This window comes from Myotis daubentonii, chromosome 3 (assembly GCF_963259705.1).
Source record: "Myotis daubentonii chromosome 3, mMyoDau2.1, whole genome shotgun sequence".
NCBI classification, from domain to species: domain Eukaryota; kingdom Metazoa; phylum Chordata; class Mammalia; order Chiroptera; family Vespertilionidae; genus Myotis; species Myotis daubentonii.
This window is the reverse complement of record NC_081842.1, coordinates 172,153,402-172,174,238: the sequence shown is the minus strand read 5'-3', so window position 1 is coordinate 172,174,238 and position 20,837 is coordinate 172,153,402. Positions and strand designations below refer to the sequence as shown.

Genomic DNA, 20,837 nt, shown 5'->3' with positions numbered 1-20,837 from the left:
TTTAAGTGCTCAGTGGCCACACGTAGCCAGTAACTACCATAATGAACAATGAAGAAATTTCAGATTTCTAAAGCAAGCGCCCTCATCTTGATGAGACCCAATGATGTCATTTGTAAAAATGGAGATAACTTTCATGGCTTTGTTTGCAGAAGAAAATGAGCACATTTTAAAGTGTTTTTGTCAAAAGGAAAAGACTATATGTAGCAGGCTTTCTGTTCTCTGCAACACTCCACTGTCAAACACAACCCCGTTCTCACTTGGTGAAGTGCCCAAAGTCCTATGTGACCTGAGACATCACCCAGGAGAGCGCCAGGTGGAGGCACTTTCCTATAGGCAAGTGAGAGATTTTTAGCTGATACTGTTTCTGGAAACTGGGAAGATGTTAAGCCTTCTTCTCCTCCCCATCTACGGCCTTCACTCCCAATGGCAACTACCTTTGCTTCTACTCTCCATTGATTCTTGACATTCCTTTGACAACTTTCATTCTACAAGATAAATTTAAGATATAAGTAAACCTTCCATTCCCTCTGATAACAACCCAGTTTGAGACTTCATTACTTCTTAACTCCTGACTTTTCCTGCAAATAATAATCTCAGATATTGAGCTCCCTTTCCTTTATCCATCTGTGCTATCTCTGAACTTTACTTGTACCTTTCATATGGTAGCTGTCAAAATCTATTTGGGATTCTAGTATGGCTTAGTGCACAGAGACCTGCAGTAAAGTGCCTGAATACAGTTATTTGGAGAAGAAATAAATGACAAAGTCTGCATGTGATTGTGCAGATATCCACTGAATAGACAGAACGTCTCCTATATTAAAACTAGTAAGCCTAGAAATCTAATCAAGATCTGAGTGCAAATGAAATATAGAGCTCGTTAATTGTGGTAGCATTAAATAAATCAGCAAAAAGAAGGCAGTTTGTTTGGAGACTACTAAAAAAAGAACCAGCAACAAGCACCTCTGACATCATTTTACCCAATACTATTCAGTAACAAGGTTGCATTCCTTTTTGGTCATCAATATCCCACTTATTGATATGTTGGGCATGTCAGCAATTCAAACACTATTTTTTTTTACTCCCACTAGATAATAGATATTGTACTGCATAAAAGACCAGCCAAAAAGATATGTTCCCTGATCTCCAAGAGGTTACCATCAAATCAGTGAAATAAACGGAAAGAAAATAATTTCAATGAAATGTGGTCAGTTGAAAATAAAGACCCGCAGGTGGTATTGTGGGAGCTTAGAAAAAGGGAGCTTAATCCAACTTTATAATATTTAGAAAGCTTTGTAGGGGAGATGGCTCTAGGTGCAATCCTGAAAGATGAGTGTGTCGGCCAGGGCCAGGTGAACAATGTTTAAACAGAAACAACTGCAGTCTACCTCAGTGGTGGGGCTGAATATCTCAGGCTTGAGGAAAGCAGCCACTTAAATCATCCAACTACTCCCCTGCTCGGACTCCATGCTCACTATGAAATGTGATGGTTAGAATTTGGTCTCCCAGGTCAAGGCGCGTGTGATGACCAGGCGACATGAAAAATGTCCAGTAAATTATTGCTCTCCATACATCAACTCATTGGTCTCTGACTTCTCTTTGCCATCTTGTGGGTTGGCCCATTATAAGTGGAATGAAGTCAAACCACACTGACAAAAATCACATTCTGGACCTGAAAAGCTGAGGTGACAGGGAATTTAGTCACCAACCAAATACCACCATCCTAGAGGCCATATGGTTTAAATTCATGAGTATCTCAAATCCATTTACCTCTCTACATTTTCATTACTACTACGTAAGTCCAGCCATCGTCATCTCCTGCATAGGTTACTGCAATAAAATAAGTAATGATGCTACTAGCTACTGGCATGAACTTACCAGGTGCTGAGTACTGTGCTAAGTGCATGAGGATTGTTATAATCATTAAATATATCTCCAAGTTTCAAGTCATATATATATATATATATATATATATATATATATATGATGGGGAAAATACGACTTAGAGAAATTAAGTAACTTTCCCAAGTTCACACTGTTAATAAAACAAAAAGCAGAGCCAGAAATCAAACTCAGGTATGTCTTCCTCCAGATCCTGAGCTTTGCAATACTATTTAGTTAGCCACCTTGCTAACTAAATTCATTTGTGCCTTCGAGTTCACTCTCCAAATTGCAGCTGGAATGATCTTTTTAAAATGCAAATTGGGCTTGGCCACTCCTTTGATAAGGCTCCAAAAAGTTTCCTTATTGTTCCCAGAAGTCCAAGGTTTTCTCCATGACCTTCCATGGCTGTGTATGGAAAGGGATACAGTCTTTCTGTGTTCCCACCACATGGACTGCACGCTTTCAGTTCATTGAGCACACCCTGATGTTCCTCTGGCCTAGAATGCTTCCCTCCCTCTTATACCTAATTCTGTTTTGTTGTTGTTGTTTTTAATTTTTACCGGAGGATATTTTTTCCATTGATTTTTAGAGAATAGAATGGAGGGGGAGAGACCGAGAGAGAAACGTCCCTGTGAGAGAGACACATTGATTGGTTGCCTCCCACACATGCTCCAGCCAGGCCCAGGGATCAAACCTGCAATTAAGGTACATGCCCTTGACCGGAATCAAACCTAGGACCCTTCAGTCTGACTCTCTATCCACTGAGCCAGACTGGCTAGGGCTATAACTAAGTCTTATTCCTTCAAATATAACTTTCCAAGATAGGCCTTCCTTAAATTCTACTCATTCCCATTTCTCACACTTTTGGTCCCCTGTTTCTGCTGACTAATACCAACACAGGTGTATAATTAAGTTCCTTGGGCATTCTTTCACTTTGGTGGTAGATGTTATTAACTGGATGAGCACAGATGCTCATTAGTAACTAAATGCCAAAGTCAGAGGCCTTTTGAAGAGCAGGTTTTATTAAGGGTAAAAAACATTGAAAAAGTAGGAGATAGAGCAAAAGGAAACAGAGCTATGAGGGTGGCACATCAAAGACATAGTTATGCTTGCAGAAGCCTATCTGGGTGAAAGAAAGAGAAACTTGGGCCATTTTTTTTTATAACAGGCCCCATGGCTTAACAAAAATGGCCATGATATTCAGAGAACTTGGGTTTTCTCCTTCCCACTTCCTTTTTCCCTTCCTTCTCCCTCCCTTGTCTCTTATCCCTTTCCATCTCTCATCTCTCCTCTCCTTCCCTCAGCTCCTTCTTCCTCCCCCTCCTCCTCCTCCTCTCTAGCCACCTGGTCATCCTCCTCCTTCTTCTTTCTCTCTCTCTCTCTCTCTCTCTCTCTCTCTCTCTCTCTCTCTCTCTTTTTCCCTCCCTCCCTCCCTCCCTCTCATCAGATGACTTTGAGCAAATCATTAAATAGATCTCCAAGTTTCAATTTTCTCACACGCATAATGGAAAATGTGTGTCATAATAATAATAATTTCTATCTCGTGAGGTTTCTTTTTCAAGGAAAAAAATGAGATCTGCAAGTGAAAGTGCTCGGTAAACTGTCAAATTATATATACAAATGCTGGTTGTGATTAAAGTTGTGTGTGTGTGTGTGTGTGTGTGTTTTGTTTTGTTGTTGTTGTTTTTGTAGTCTGAGAGGAGTTTGCTAAGGAGATTGGCATCACTATGACCTACTTTTCACTGTTATTTCCCTTGAGGACAGTGAACCTCTTCTGTGAATCCACCCAGCATGAAATCCCTTTCATATGCAATTGCAAAGTTCCATATTTATAAAGACACACTAACAAAGTTCTGCCTAAAGACAGGCCACAGAGGTCTTACAAAATGCCTTTAGAATAATTGTGTTACATAGTGCATGTATTATCCCAGTTCCTGTGATTGGTTCTAAGAATGTGTTACTCAAGGCTTACACAACATACTTTTTGAAATGTTGCACTGTCACACAGGTGCATTTCATTCATCAAAATGAAATATATCTTTGGACTTAATGACTTAGGATGAAAAGTTGATACTAACAATAAGGGAAAAATGACGACCAAGACCACTAAATAAATAGGCTACAAGTCCCAATCTAACACCTTTAAACAAGGAGGGTGATCTCCACATGTGTGAAAATGTTTTACGTTTTAACAAATACTTATTGCACTGTGAGGAGGAACGAAGGAATGAAACGCACGCTAACTTTACCACAGGTAGAGTCTAGTGAGGACATCTACAGGGCCGGAAGCTTGTGGATAAAGCGAGAGTCACCAGCTGAATGTAGAGACCCAGCTAACACACACTTCTCACTTCCAAGCAGCAGAAGAGTGGTTTTTTAGTTTTCCCCATCAAGGACTCCTTTATTATTATTTTCCCCGTGGAGCCATTGCTTTAGAAGATTTTGTCTACGAAAACAAAACCTGTATTGAAAGGTCATAATTAGTCTACCGAATTAAAATTTTTGGTTATTTTATGAAGGGTTATTTAATGTCATTTCAGTTATTTAATGGTGCTCACAAATGAAGAGCTGAGACAGGTCTTGTTGGTGTGTTTTCCTCGTAGTATCGAGTTTGTTTTGAGGTGAAAGGTGCGGATTTAGCTGTGACCCCTGTTTGGTGCCCTGTTTTCATGGAGCACTCCTCGTCATCAGGCTGGGGTAGCTTCATGCTAGCTTGCCTCACACTCATGTGCCACCGGGCCATTGCATAGGCCAGTGGTCGGCAAACTCATTAGTCAACAGAGCCAAATATCAACAGTACAACAATTGAAATTTCTTTTGAGAGCCAGATTTTTTTAACTTAAACTATATAGGTAGGTACATTGTTATTAACTTAATTAGGGTACTCTGAAGGCTTAGGAAGAGCCACACTCAAGGGGCCAAAGAGCCGCATGTGGCTCCCGAGCCGCAGCTTGCCGACCACGGGCATAGGCCATTGTGTCGTTTGGGTACTGATCAAAGGTACTCAGCCAGCTGATGGGAGCTGAAATCTATCTCATGCATCATTTCCCGCGCTTTCTTCCCAAGCTGCCTGCCAACAGAGGACACAATTTTCTCACTTCACAGACACTTGGGGTGGGGAGCAGGAGGGGAGAGGGAGCGGGTAAGGCGCCCAGCTTCACAGTGCAATGGACCATACAATTCCTGAGGTGTCCTGTCATTGCTGTAACCCAGCACCCAGCAGCAGGTTTGGCACATAGCAGACACTCAATGTGTTCTGTGGAATGGATGAATGAACAATAGGTTTCTTGTACAATTCTCCACATCTGAAGGTCCACTGATTTGGTGTGCCAGTCGGGATTTGGTGAAAGCAGAATGATGTATCAGGCCAGGTCTATATTTTAGAAGAAAACACCAACGATCTCTAACCAAGAGGCAATTCCCTATGTGAAGTCATGTGGTGGGAGGGACGCTAGGATGTCATGGCCGGTGCTCTCCTCCCTAGCACAAGAGGCCATCCAACTCAGCTAACAGATAGGTGGCACCTCAGGAAAGTAACCAGAGCCAGAGAGAGAGCTCAGGGGCCAAAAAAGTTCCTGACAAGTGCCAGGCGCTGTGCCAAATGCTTGGTGTGCTTTGATTCGCTGAATTCTCACGGCCGGTTTTACAGGTAAAGGAATGGAGGCACATTCAGGCTACTTAACGAAGGTCGCACTGCTAGTAAAGCAAAGTCAGGATTCATAAACAGCTGCGTCAGACTCCAACATGTTGCACTGAATTTCAGTTATTAGGAGCGTTCTAGTCTATACAACATCAAAACCAGTGTCTGTTGGGTGTTGGTTTTCAGCTGTGTGAAATTTACTCAAACTCTGTGGATACCCATTGCTACAGTTCCAACAAAAGAAAGGAAATGTGTTTTTAGGAACCTGGCTCTTTATGCTGGGCTTTCCCTAGATGGGACTATCTGTTGAAAGTGTACATGGAAAATCAGACAGAGAAAAGTGCACAAATCACAAGCGTAGAAGTCTGAAAATTTTCATAAAATGAACACACCCATGTAACCAGTACCCAGACCAAGAATGAGATCATTGTCAACCCCATAGAAAGCCCCCTGATGTCCCCTCCCAGTCACTAACCTCCCAAGCTAACCACTATCTTTATTTCTAATATCATAGATCATTTTGGTTCTTTTGAACTTTCTCTAGCTGAATCCTATTTTTATGTACTCTAATATCTTTTGCCTGACATTATGTTTATGAGATTTTATCCCTGTGGTTGCCATGGCAATTGTTCTGATTGATTCAAACCACCATACAACATCATGAATAGCTACCAGCTTCTCTAGTGGGAAGAGAGTCTGATTATGTGAGACAGATTTTTAAAAAAAGAAATTTACATTTCTTTTCTATGCACTGTCTTTGAGTAGAAAGTAGGGGAAACTTGACAGATATGCTTCTGATACGATATGCAGAGCTATGTTAAAATTGCATTTAGAAAGACCTTTTATGTCAGGAATCTAAAATAGCCAAACTCATAGAAGCTGAGAGTAAGATCATAGTTACCAGGGGTTGGGGGAAGGACATTGGGAACGTGTTGGTTAGAGGGTACACAGCTTCAGATATACAAGGTGACTCATCCTAGAGATCTGTATAGTGCTTTTCAGTTAATACTGAGTCATATATGTAAAAGTTTGTCAAAAGGGCCAATCTTATGTTAAATGTTACTATCACACACACACACACACACACACACACACAAAGAGGGAGGAAGGAAACTTTTAGGGCCCCTGAGGTCTGTTACCAGCTGGGGCACTGACTTCATAACTGCTGAAATCTGTTTCCATGTTTTCAAACTATGAGCCGGAGCTATTTGTGGCCAGGCCGAGGCTTCCCATTACCTTTTCCTGTCTGTCCCCCTTCTCTGGTTCTCTCCTTCTCAGCACCTCTCTGCTAACGCACACACTTCTCTACTGAATTTGTGTGGGGAAAAAAACCACCTGAGGAAATTGGGATATGGTCTAAGTATTAGCTGAAATGGAAAATTATTAAAACAGAAAAGGGGAGATCATTGAAAAAAGAATATTACCAAACAGTTTGTATGGTATGATCCCATGTTGATTGTGTACATACACATGTACACATGCACATACATACAGGAGAGGATATGCACAAAGGAGGTAGCAGTGATGGTCTCTGCTTGGTAAAATGTGACATTTGTATCATTTCAAACTTTTGCTTCTCTGTAATTTTCTATAATGCCTATATCCCATCAAGAAATGCAATATTCACAAATTGTGCAAAATATTTAATCTTGTCAGTCTAATTTCATGTGCATTCTCCTGTTCTATCTTCCCTGTAAGAAGAGGGTATTTCCCCCGCATTTTACAGAAAGAAATTTAGTCTCAGCAAACTCCGGTAACTTGCCTGAGGTCACCCACTGAAGCAAGATGCAGGGTCAGAACATACAGGTCTTCTGAGTAAAGATTGCGCAGCCTCCCTGTGCTAGTGGCTGCTAGGTGGGTCAGAAAAGGAAACAGGAGACGCAAGAAATGACAACATTAGGAAAGCAATTACGCAACTTTAAATAGAAAAGACCTGAAGGTAAGATGTTACTTTAAATGCAGCATTTTTAGGAATGCATGCATTTTCAGCACTGACTTAAATCCTCTTTTCTTCAACCAAGGTATAGTCTTGCCAAGAATCTTGCTCTGATCATTTAACATCTACATCTGAGCTGGTGCCTTATGGTAAATTAAAGATGATCATACCCCTTCAGGGCCTGACACACACACATGTTGCAAGGATTAATGAGGAGTGTGCTTGGCGTTCCTTTGAGAAAAGAGCCATATGAATGCCACGTGTTATTACCAGATTAATATTAATTGTAATTATTCATCCATCCTCTCTTCCTGTTTCTCAGGGCTGAATTCAATACCTACCAGATCCACAGAAGGAAGTAAATCTTCCTTTGCCACTCTTGTTGAAGTGAAAGAGGAAAAGAAGGGAAGAATAGAAGGGAGGTTGGTTCTTCCTCTTCTTCTGGAAATTTCTGACAAAGAGAATTGACCCCATGACCATACACTGTTCCATTACCTGCCCTTATCCCCTCGAGACTTGCTTCTGTGGTGTCAAGCATTGTTCCTTTTCAAAGCCATTTCTATAAGACAGGAAACAGGACCAGTTCCATGGGCATACAACCTGTGCAGTCACATAGCGCCTCCCCACCCCGAAGTGTTTCATAGTTGCTGTCTTGAAACTCAGAATAATTTTATCTTTGATTTTTAAGTGTGGTGTTTTTTTTTAAGTGAAGTCTGATGGGACAATGCAGTATACTCCGGTGGCTTTAGGACCTTGGCTCTTATGCTGTTGCTCTAGCTCCTGCCACCTGCCTGCCTCCCCTGGACACGTTCTCAGCCACCCATCTTCCTGACCCCTGGCAATGTGAGGGTCACCTAGCATCCCTCTCCCTGCCCTCACCCATGACCACAGCTGACCTCATCCATTCCCAGTGGGAGCCTGAGTGCAGATGCAAAGAGTTAGATGTGTGTGCTGTGCAAAGTCTCAGGTGGGGCATGGCAGCACCCATCCATGCCCTGGGTTGGCATGGCTATAAGATGGTAGGCAATGGCCCTGTCATGGTGGGAGTGAGCCTCTGGGCCACCCCTGGTCCAGGTTACCTAGCATGTCCCGGTGCAGAGGCTGTAGTCATATATTTGCTGTGGATTGGCACCATGAGGAAGGGAAATGTGTGGCTTTCTCAGAGCCTGACCCTAGCTGGGGCAGGGCACATCAGTATGGAGCTGGCAGGTAGGCACACCCCAGCAACTGGTGGGCTGTGCATGTGCCCTGTGTCAGAGGATGCAGGGCCTCCGGAATCTTATGAGGGTCTGTGCTCTCCTCATGGTGCCCCCATGCCTGGGGCACACAACATCTAAGAGTGAAGAAAACACTCCACGCCATTCATTAATTGTGACAACTGTGCCATAATAATGTAAAATGTTAACGGTAGGGAAACCTGGATGTGGGATATGTGGAACTCTCTGTATTGTCTTTGCAACTGTTCTGTAAATCCAGATCTATTTTAAATAAGAAGTTTAAGAGAAACAACAACACTGTGACAAGTCGAGAAGGAAACTCTGGAAGAAAGGAAAAAGCTTCATATTTTATACCTTTAACAGCACTTCTTCCTGCGTTTTGAGCAAGGGGCCCTGCATTTTCATTTTGTACTGTGCCCTGCAAATGACGTAGCTGATCCTGAGAGGGAAAACCTTGTTGAATATGCAGTTTTTCCTTCCTGGTTCTCCAGCCCCCGCCCCCACAAATGCCAGGCCTTTGGGTTACTTGGATTGCCGTGAATAATTATACTCCTATGTATTGACTACCTACTAAGAACTAGCTACCATACCAGATGCTTTATATACTTCATCCCATTTTATACCTTTATAACCTTATGAGGTAAATATTTGCATCCTTATTTTAAGATGTAGGAAGTTGAGATCCAGGATCACACAGTAACTGGTAGAAGAGAAAGTCAAAATGTGTGAGTCTCACTCTAAAGCTGCTCTTTCCACAGCGGTATAGTTGTTCCATCCAGCCTCTGGGTGTCCAAGTGCTTGCAGGCTGCCTGGGCGAGCACTTCGGTTTCCACTCTTCCAGGCACTCACTGAGTATCTGCTGGTACCGAGCTCTGAATCTGGTGCTGATGCTACAAAGTTATAACGTGGAGGGCAATCCAAGCTGCACTGGTCCTTTCCTGTGGCCGAATCATAATCAGCAGGGCTTTAACGCTCCCATACTTAGCCCACTCTGACACCTGTGCCTTCTGTCTTAGTCACTGTGATAAGAAAGTTCTACACTGGAGCATGAAGAGAGTCTTGACTGTGTATTAAGAATTTGGGAAGGAACAAATTCTTATTAATGTAAAAATGTCGTATTTTTCACTTAAAAATTATTGTGGCTGACCAGGATAAGAGAGGGCAGTGGAGTAAGTTCCTGTCTCATCTATTGGCCTGTCACTAATATCTCGTATTGTACCAGGTTGAGGAGCACATCTGCTTGTTCTGTGTAATAGGCCAGTGATCAACCTTTTTCATCTCATGCCACATGTCAACTAATTACTAAAATTCTGTAGCACACCAAAAAAATCACACCAAAAATATTTTTTTGCCGATCTGACAAAAAAAGTATAATTTTGATTCATTTACACCGGACGGCTATTGTATTGGCTGTTATCATTTTTTAGTTTCACAACCTAAGGGAAAAAAGGTCAAGGCCATTGACTAAATAGTCAGGTATTGCATGTTTTAAAAATTCTTGCATCACACCAGTTGAAAATCTCTGTAATAGACAATGAATACGCTGTGGTGAGAGCAATCGGATCTTTGAAGAGTCCGTCCACCTCATTCTTCAGTGCTTCTACTGCTATCATTACTGTGTGTCCTTTGTCAAGTGTGAGTGCAAATCAGGGCCCTTTTGTCCTCTTAGTGAAGGAAAAATGTGATATCTCATCTTAGAGTCATTTTGCATATCAGCTGATTCAGCAGGCTCTGAGTGAGTGTCACTCACTCCCACCATCCTGGTGAATGGCTGATCTTAGTCACTGAGAACCACCGGTTGTGATATGGAAGACACTAAGGTAGCAAAGTCTGGGTAGTTAGGAAGTGGTTGGACTTTTTCTTTTATGAGAGACCAGGAACGAGGAGGGGAGGGTTCTGTCACTTCAGAAAAAGCTTCCTTGGAAGAGGTACTCTGTGGAGAAAACAGAGGAGGCGGGGGTGGGGGCGGGGAGGTGTCTTTTGGACACACTAGAGAGTACCAGTAAGTGAGGAGCTTCTTTGTGCTGCCCCAGCATTGCAAAATTGAGGAGGAAGAAAGGTGGGGGGAAGGTATGTACAAGGTTGGCTTGAAATGAGTTTTACTAAAAACACCTCAATTCTTGACTGCACATTTTTGGGGAGTGTGAAAAAAAAAAATAGAGGAAGTCACCTCCAGTGGTTTTGTGGGTTTTTAAAGTATGACATACAGGATATTGAGTTTTAACCCCTGTTTATTCTGAAGTGAAGGCATATTTGGGGAATGAACAAAACACCTCTTCTTTGAAGTGTGCGTCTGTGACCAAGGGGTCCCGTCACTGGGAATCACTCTTCTGTTTATCCCCTTTTCTGCTGCACACGTCAATACATTCACACAATAATTAAAAGCTATTTGGTCTCCCTAGACTTTCTTTGTGAACATATGAAAAATGTATTCGACATGTGACAGGAATGTGTGTCGTCTCTCCTGCATAAGAGCATTCCGTACAAGATTTTTACTTTTATCAGTGCTTGCACTTGGACAGGTTGGTAACGTTCATGGATGGCCGGCCCCCCAGACTCAGTCATGTATGCAGGAAAGTCTGACTGATTTGTATAACTGTCTGTAGCACCACCAATTCATCTGGCATTTACAAAATGCATTCAGTGTTTACTAGTATGGGGTTCTCCAGTCAGTAACCTTAAGCATTAATTTAGGCTCACAAGCTTTTGGGTATGGAATGACATGTTGTAAACACTTAAAAAGAGCTTTACTATCCAGCAAAAATATGACCTTAAACACAGCATTTTTTGAACGGACCACCGAGAGACATTCCCAGAAAGCCTAGATTCCTCCAGTGACAAATCAGACATTAATCAAAATGCACATCGGCGGCCTTCCCATCTGGCTCCACCTGAAAGTCCGGTTCAGAATTTCCCTGTGATCCGGGCCCTTGCAGAGAAGTTTGAGCTTTGTTTAGTATAACAAGAGCTGCCCGACTCCCAGTCCAATAAACGTGTTCACATAAAACTCCAGACAGTCTCCCTTAGACTGAAGTCTTATCGGGGAGACCTCATTTCGCCTCTGCTTAGAGGAGACATTGGGGGGCGGGGGGGGGATTGCCCATGCCTCTCTCTCACTGGTGCAGGTCAGTGTTTCATCCAGCATGCACACACGTTCCCCTGAGTGAATGACCGCGTAGTCTTCCAATGACACTGTCAGCCACCCCCACCCCTCCAATGTCGTCGCCTGTCTGCTTCATGTAGAAGAACAGCAAAAGGAGACGAGGCTTTCCTCATTTCTCCTCTTGCCGGCAAACACTCAGAAGTGACATCACGCACCCTAAAGTGCCCCTAGATGACTAAGGCGGCGGAGCCTGAGAACGCTCCCTGCCTCTGCCCTGAGTGTCGGCCACATGTATGCTGATGAGCTTATAAGAGACAGCTCCCCGACTCCTTCCTCAGAGGAAGCTTCTTGCTAGATCACAGACACCTCATCCAGGCAGGGGGCGTGAAAACTTGGCAGGGGCCATTCCGGGCAGAGAGCACCACGGTGATTTGCTCTCCTGGTGGAGCGAGCTGGAAGGAAGGAGTCGGCACACAAATAATGAAGGAGCTCGGGGCCACCTTCAGTAGCGCCGGGATCAGCAGCAGCGGCAGCGGTGACTCTGCTATGGACAGCCTGCCGCCGCTCCAGCCTAACTACATGTCTGTGTGCTTGTTTGCAGAAGAACCTTATCAAAAGTTAGCGATGGAAACGCTGGAGGAACTGGACTGGTGCTTAGACCAGCTAGAGACCATCCAGACCTACCGCTCTGTCAGCGAGATGGCTTCTAACAAGGTAAGAGAAGGGCGTTTGATTCCATCAAGTGGGGCCGTGCGGGGAGCTCCGGGCTCCCCCGGCCGCTGCCTGCCTGCAGCAGAGGTGCAGCCCGGAGGACGCGACCTGGAGGGTGGGTTTGTTGATCAGCCTGAGTGGATCCTGCCTCCAGGTGCCACGCTTTGCTTGGATCTTGATGCTGCAGAAAAGTTTAAAAATCCTCGGTGCGTTGTAATTCCCAGAAACCAAACTTCTTTCTTCTTGATGGAGTTCGGCTACGTTTGGGTTGAGATGTGCTTATAACGTGTACAAGTCACTATACACATGTGAATGCCTTTTAAAAAAACAATTATCAGAAAGGTACAATCTGAATGGATCTATAGGGTAAAATGCATAAAATGTGGCATTGCAACCCGGTGTTTGACGTGTGTGTTGTTGTTGTTTTAATAAGAAAATGGCATGTCCTCCAGATATCAATGGAGAGAACGGTTTGCCCTGAAGTTTCATAAATTCTGAAATTCTTCTCAGGACATCCTGGGATTTTCTAACATTTATGTTGTGATGCTGGCATGGCTAAGATTTTAAAAAAGAAACAATATACCTGGTCTCAAAAAGGAAAGTGTTTTTTCTAAAAAGTTTGCTGCTTTTTAAAGTGGAATCATTTGAAATCAAGTTTCACCCAGATTGCAAAGAAATGGTGTTATGTACAATCCTCAGACAAAACCTAGTGTTGAAGGACTTTATAGTATATCATTTGTTTAATTAACACCTGGATTTAGACTGTAGTGAAAGTTATTGCTCTTGGCTTGTATTTTTCCCTTGGAGAGTGTGTGTGTGTGCGCGCGCGCACGTGTGCGTGTGTGTGGAAAGCCTTAACACTGTACACTCATAAGGACACATTTTCAGAATCCCCAGTCCTACTAGCCTGGGGCATTTTCTCATTGTCTTATGGTTCTAGGGCTGGAGAGAGATTTTACTCCCTACCTGTCAGCATGCACTTTCCAGCCACAGGGACCCTAGCAAAGGCGGGCCCCTCCTCCCCCTTTCCTGGGTTAAAAGTATCACCTTCCCATCAAGGCTCTTCCCAGTATCTGAGCAGGGGAAGCCTGGCACTTCAGGAGGTCCTGCAGGAGGGGAGGGCAGACTCTGCTCACTCCTGGTTTATTGGTTAATGAAAGAGCAAATAAATAAATAAGCTCCCTTCTTACATTTTAGTTCAAATTGAAGTAAAAAAAGAAAGAGGTTTGACTATGTATTGATCTTTCTCTGAAGTTCTCCATTGAAGGCTGCATTTTGGGTTTTTCCAGGCTGTTGTAAATCTTAAACAACTGCTTCCCCAAGAAGAAAGCTTAACTGCGTAATTTCTCCAAACCACCCTGTGCTCGCTCCATGTGTAAGCATCTCACACACGCTTTACCTACCTTGGAGCGTCCACAGATGTGTGTTGTGATCACTGACACCCATGCAAGGCGTAGATTCAATCCCCCAGGGTAGTTTTTCAGCAGGTGTCACCACAAAGGACATGTTGAACTTTCTTCTGGAGTCACTAAGATGAAGTAGGTAATTAACTCCAGCGGGGTAGGGGGAAGAATACTCATTGAGAAACTGCAAATTGCCATTATGTTTTCATTTTGAGTGTTGGTGCGTTGTAGATTCCAAACTAGGTTTGAGTCTGGAAGGCTGAAATTAGATATTGTGTGTTTTACAAATTTATTTAAAATTTTTTATATTCAGTGTCGTTGTTGATAAGACTCTGAGACCAGAGACTGTGCAGGTCCTGGTAAGAATTCCAGTCACTTCAGGCTTCCGCTCCTCCTTTATGGTGTCGTGTGCAGGAAGCAATGAAAGTTGAATAGAGCTAACCCTAAGGAAAGGGCTAACCCTTAATTCTGATGCAGCTAGCTTAAGTAGAAGGCATACAGGTTCACCTGTTTTCTAACTCTACAGTGGAAAGGTTGAAGGGCAAACCACTTACCCAGAGGATGAACAATGCCCAGCTGACAGCTGAAGTCAATTTGAATTTTTACAATGATCTCCCTCTTTTTACTTAGCTCCCCCCCCCCCCCAAGTACTGATAACTTAGGTAATTATCTCAGGTGAAGTTTAATCCATAGCAATATATAACATAATATAACGTAACATAACATAATTAATATAATAAATAGTTTTGTGGTAACCAAAAAAAGAATTGATCTATGCTAGTTATAGATCTGTGGTAAAAATAAATCTCACATTCAATTTTAAATGTTGTTAAAATTCTGGAGCATTTCATCCTAGTTGCTGTTTGAAAAATATAGTCGTCATCATCATTCTCATTACTGTATAGTCTTATTTGGTCATCCTTTGCTTACTCCCAACGAACAAAGGAGCCACTGCAAATCTCTGAGGTAAACACTTGAAAGTAAGTGTGAAGATGTTCTATAGAGGCAGTAAATGAAAAACCTGAGCTTCAGAGTCAAAAGATCCTGGTTCAAATCCCATCTCTATCGTTTGCTAGCTACTTGACCTTGGCCAACTTAACTCTATGACTTAATTTTCTCATCTGTAAACAAGGGTAAAAGTGGTACCTACTTCACAGGGTTGCTGTGAATGAGATAATGTATCTAAAGCACTCAGCAAAGCACCTGTTCAATAAAATAACTTACTAATAGCATATACTATCTTTGCAAAAATGTATGTGTCCCTAGCTCTGATCAGCTAAGTGACCTCTGAACTTATTTAAGAATTGTGTTTGCAACCTCTGAACTTATTTAAGAATGGTGATGGGAGAGCCAGTGTTTTGCTCTGGGGGTGTTTGGGAATTACATACGGGCCTGTGTATATGCATCTGGTAGAGGGCTGACTGTCTAGTGGAGGAAAAACAAGCAGTCCTTCATATTTACTTCATCTGGGTAGGGTTGTGTGTGTTTTTTTGTTTGTTTTTCTTCCTTAACCCTTTTACAGTTTGAAGAAAACTGTGACTCGAAAATTATCACTGGCTCCCCCAAGTGTGCTTCAGAGCCCAAAGAGTTAGATTAAAAACTGTGTCTGTGACTTATAAAAACATAGTCTTCTTGGCCCAAATTTCCCTCAGTCCTTCATGCTGGCCACAGGCCAAAGGGAATCCCAAAATTATAAAGAAAGATGCAGCCAGGTAAGTTACTATCATAGGTTATTTCCCCGCAAGAATCACAAGATAGAATAAATTAAGCAGGAGTTTTATGAGGCAATGACATGGTTTTTCAAGATGAAAAGGATGTCTAGTGAACCTTTTACTAGCAGTCCAAGTTCAGTTGGATGTGTGAGAGCTGTTTTCTTGAAGGACAGATTGCCTTCTTAGATTTGTTGATTAATTTTGGTGTTTCAACTTTTATCGCCTCCTGAATAAGAATTGTTTTATACTTCAGTGAAATGCATCAGAGCATGAGTTCCTCAGTGGCAAAACAGTCAGATGTTTTGAAAACAGGATGCTTTGGCTCTGCATTATAAAAAAAAAAAAAAACAAAAAGAGGAACGGAAAGAGAAACAGTATAGAAAGGAAGAAACCCAATAGCCTCAGCAGGATCCCCAGCCCAACAGGCATAAACACTGACCTATCTTCCTGACCTTCACTGTGGCTCAGTTCCTGCCCTCCTGTCACCAAAGCCTGTGGAAGTCATTGGAGGAGGATAGGAGGAATGGCGCAGCTGCTGTGAGGGTGACTAGAGTTTCCTGTCTCCTTCCTGACAGACGCAGTCAGAAAAGTACAGAGTTGCAACAACAGTGGCTGAGGAAGGACCCACACTGAACAATCCCACTGAGGCGTAGCTGTGACTGATGAGGAAGCGGGGAGCTTTTACTGGGAAACAGAGTCTCTTGCCTAAAATTTTCAGGTGAAATACGTCAAAGGGGTCATTTTTACCCAGTAGATTGAATGTTTTACAAAAGATGAACGTACTGTGGTATTCGTTAAGGACCTCTGTCCAAGCAACTCCCAATTGTTCTAACTGGAACCCTCCACAGTCCCTTTTCTTTCTAGACTAGCTTTGCCCTGGGGCTGTTTCATGTGCAATACAAAGGTTTGAGCCTTATCAGGAAAATGGATGCTCTGTTGTTGAAAAGAGCATTCCTGAATAATATCAGTACTGTCTTTAGAATGAAGCATCAGGATCTGACACATCAGTAAATGTTTCCTAAGAAAATCTATAAGAAGGAATGGTAGACTGATGTGTCTTCTTTTCTGAAGGCATTATGAAGTCCACTACCCATACCGCTATAGTGGAAGTGAGTGCTGGCTATGTGGGTTTATTTTTCTAGTTGCTCAAGTGTGGTCCTACTGGAGTGTTGAATAAAAAGGCAACTAATTCACTAATTGCCTGTGCTCTTGGGTGGGAGGGACAAAGCCACACAATTCTGCCAATCTGGAACCACCTGGGACCCACGCAATGGGATATTGGAATGTGGTCATGATTGACTGATTATGTTAGTGGTGAAATGGCACCAAAATGTTACCAGAAGAGTTAGACTAGACCTCAGTTCAGCAACCTCAATTCTTGAGTTCAGCTGAGAAAGAATTCAGAGCCAAGGAACTCAATCGACAGAGAAAGTTTTCAGAAAGTCGTGGAGATAGAAAGAAATGAGCCAACTGGGCTGTATGGGCTCAGGAAACGAGTTACAGAGGCAAAAGAAAGGTCCTTGGAGCTTAGGAGAAAGAAAGACAAAGGTGACGTGCCTGGGGGAAATAGAGAGGAAAGGGCATGGACATGCTCTAGAGCAGTGGTTCTCAACCTGTGGGTCGAGACCCCTTTGGCTGTCGAACGACCCTTTCTCAGGGGTCGCCTAAGACCATCCTGCATATAAGATATTTACGTTACGATACATAACAGTAGCAACATTACAGTTATGAAGTAGCAATGAAAATAATTTTATGGTTGGGTCACATGAGGAACTATATTTAAAGGGCCAGAAGGTTAAGAACCACTGAGAGAGAGAGAGAGAGAGAGAGAGAGAGAGAGAGAGAGAGAGAAGGCACAATAGGTCCTCCGTCCTGAGTGTTTTGATCCCCTCTCTAAAGGTGGGGATCTCGGGGGAAGTCCCAAGGGAAAACCTCAATGGAATATTCTTCAGCTTTCCAGGTGTGTCCTTTCAAGGCCGTGGTTTCTACTGACTGGTCGGTGCCAGGGCAGGGGGTCATTGGTGGTTAGTCATCAAAGCTGGTCCTGATATCAGCCGTGGCGTCACCCCACCTGGTCTTGCTGCTTTTCTGGGCCTAGAGCTGAAACACAACTGAAGCCTAGATGTTATCTCTAGTTTGACTGTAACTCTGAGGCTTTGTTACTAAGATTAATTGATGCCTGTCAGAATCACATTGTCTTGAGGGCTTAATGCTTAAGGGAGTGGTTGTGCAAGGGTTTGTATGGGAGTCATATGAGGCTATTCTCCGCCCACCTTGCCTTGTTCATCCTCTAAGGGGGTCTACCACCTGACTAGCAGCTTGCCAGGGGAGGAATGGTCAAGGGAGGGTCTGAAACTCATGATCAGTGATATGAAAGGTCAGGGAGTCTAAACCATATGACCAGCGATAGGGTAGGGGAGGAAAGGTCAGCCTGGGGGCGAGGTCCTTGATTTCCCAGTTTTGCCTGTTTCCAGGCACCCAGGGCTTTCCGCTCTGGTGACCTTCCCTACCTGGCCTATCATCCTTGCTCTGCCCATGCCTGTCTGACTGGCTACTACAATTACCCTAAAGTTAGCTGAGTCATTTTGTATCTAATTGAATAATCAATAACTATGGGAAATATTGGATCCAGCAGAACTAAAAGGATATAGATTGTATAGATTGTATAGATTCATCTTAGAACTCTGTCAGGAGGTGATAGGCAGGTGCCAATTATGGAAAGGGATTCATTCCACTTTTGCCTAAAGTTAAATGGTATAATTAGAGCAGTACCACCCTTTGGGAAAGAGGTGTCCTCTTCCTGGACCCCATAATTTAAGAGAGCCCTAACTTGCTCTTTCTCTATCTGCACTCTGCTCCGGGGGTGAGGAAGCTGCCAGGCCAAGGAGCAGCTGCTCCCCACTCCAGACCACATTGCATCTATTGGACCTCCACAGTCTCTGCCTGAATGGTTTTGAGCTCACTTTGGGGGACTGGCAGGCTTCTTTCCTGAATGTGCTGCAGGAGTGTATACCCTAAGCTCAAGGAAGAGCAAAGACAGCATTTAGCTTGGGAGAATTGTGTGGAAGGAGCTGGGATATGGAGGCTGTGGAAAGGGATATACAAAGGCCCATGTACTCAGTCCCTGGTGGTGTTAGGACATAGGGAAAGAATGGGGCAGGCTGTGGTCCAGGAGCTAGATCCTCCCACCCCTTCCCATCCTATTCAGAGAGTTTAGGACTTCTACATTCAATCTGGTACTCCATGCTGTAGGAAGGGATGCCTGTCAAGGTAGGAGTGCTAGAGGGAGCTCAATTAAAATCTTCATATATTTATACATACGGTATGTGGCCCTACAAATGTTAGAGGGGTCCCTGGACTAGAGGTTAGAATAGAATGAAAATCAGTTCTGATAGCCAAGTGGGGGGACTCAGACATATTTTTATCTAACTTTTCTCTCCCTACTGCTCAGATTTATATAGAGCTGAAGCAGCAAAGTATAAAGAGCCTGGGAATAAGCCATGAGTTTGAGTTCTAGCTCTGTCTCAATATAGGTGTATTATCTTAATTAATTTAATCATTTTGAATATTTGTTTTCTCTTATCTACAAAACAAAATAGTCAAAACAGACTATTCCATTGGCTCCTTCAGCCTTTACATTTATTGATAGAATAATAGTAGCAAATAACCAACCTATTTTTACAGGTGTATACTACGTGTGCAGACATTGTGCTGAACTCCTTGCCTACATTCTCTCATTAACACGGCAACACTTTGAAATAGGTGCTATTATCCCCATTTTACAGATGAGTAAAATAAGGATTAAAGATTTAAAATAAATTGCCTAAGGTAAAGAAGAGAGCCAAGATTCACACCCAGGGAATTCTGACTCACATCAATTATCCCAATGGGATAGGTAAATATAGAAATACTAGAGGCCCAGTGCACGGATTCGTGGGGTCCTCGGTCTGGCCTGTGCCCTCTCACAATCCGGGACCCCTCCAGGGCTGTCAGATTGCCAGTTTCAGCCCGAACCCTGCAGCCAGGCCGAGGGACCCATGTAATTTAATTTAATTTTATTACCATTCAGATATCATGGCAGCTTCGTCATATACTATGTCTTTCCCAGTGCATGCAACATGACCATAAAATAGAGGAGTGGTGCTTCTTCAATAGCAATGTAGGGAAATTTCCTAGAAGTAACATGTATACTGTCTTTCGTGCACTTTGTCTTCCAACAAAGATGGAAGAGAGAGTAAGCTCTTGATTCTTTATCTGGCATTACCAGTATTTCAGTCACTCTGTGATAAGATTGAATTGTATTATTGGGAGTGTAAATCAGTATTCCAAGTTCTAGTCTTATTAAACCTTAACAAATGTAAGATTTTGAAAGTATTCTAGGCCTTTGTAATAAATTTGATTCATAATCAATTTTGCTTAATTTTCATATTTTATATGGGTATTTACAAAACTATTTTCTTCACTGATTTCTAATCCATTTAATCCAATCTTTCTTCTAACTCACTTGAGAGTTCCCAAGTAAACAAATCTCTTTAAAAAAACAAAACAAAACAAGCAAGAATGAAGTGAGGGAACATTATCTTTGATTGTTGCACCTCTGGCTTGCTGAGAACATTTACATATTCTCAAAATTTGATAAATAAGTCATATTAAGGGAAGCCTTTCTTTCCATGTTAAAAAAATCAGACAATTATGTTTAGAGTGTCAAATATAATTCTAGTACAGTAGTTTTAAAAAAAAATAGAATCACAATATGTTAATGGAAAAATATTTGTTTTACATTTGTATACTTCTTTCTTGCCTTTTTATGTTAGAATAAGTCTCAATCTAAAAGGCTCCCAAAATCTAAGCCATTGTTATCTCTGAAAGAAAAGCCACGGGTGGAGCTCACCCTTCCAAAACATTTCACTTCTAAGTAAGTGTGTGCAGCAAGCGGAGAGAGAGCTCAGCTCCCTGGAAGCCAGCATTTACCAATCAGAAAACACCAGCGCAAACGTGTGCCACGGTCAATAGATTCACACTCTTGAAGACACTGTGCCCTTTGGTGATGTGTGTCCCTGCACATCCTTCCACTTAAGCATTTTTCAGGGACCTGCCAGCCCCTCCGTCTTGCCCGTTTGTACGTGATGTTTCCCTCAACTGCTGCCAAACTGTTTAGTCTCTTGGATATTTTACTGTAACTTCCTTTGTTTGATTTACTTTAAAGTAGCCAAGTGTTTCCACAAAGTAAGGAC

General features: G+C 42.7%; 1 protein-coding gene across 2 annotated transcripts in view; it reads left to right on the top strand.

Moving 5' to 3' along the window:
- PDE4B (phosphodiesterase 4B) overlaps nucleotides 1-20,837 on the top strand; it is a 427,958-nt gene that overhangs the window by 376,031 nt on the left and 31,090 nt on the right. For both annotated transcript variants that reach the window (XM_059689266.1, XM_059689267.1), the window contains one exon: nucleotides 12,379-12,491. In XM_059689266.1, coding sequence (XP_059545249.1) covers nucleotides 12,379-12,491 — 113 coding nt within the window. The remainder of the gene's footprint in view (nucleotides 1-12,378; nucleotides 12,492-20,837) is intronic.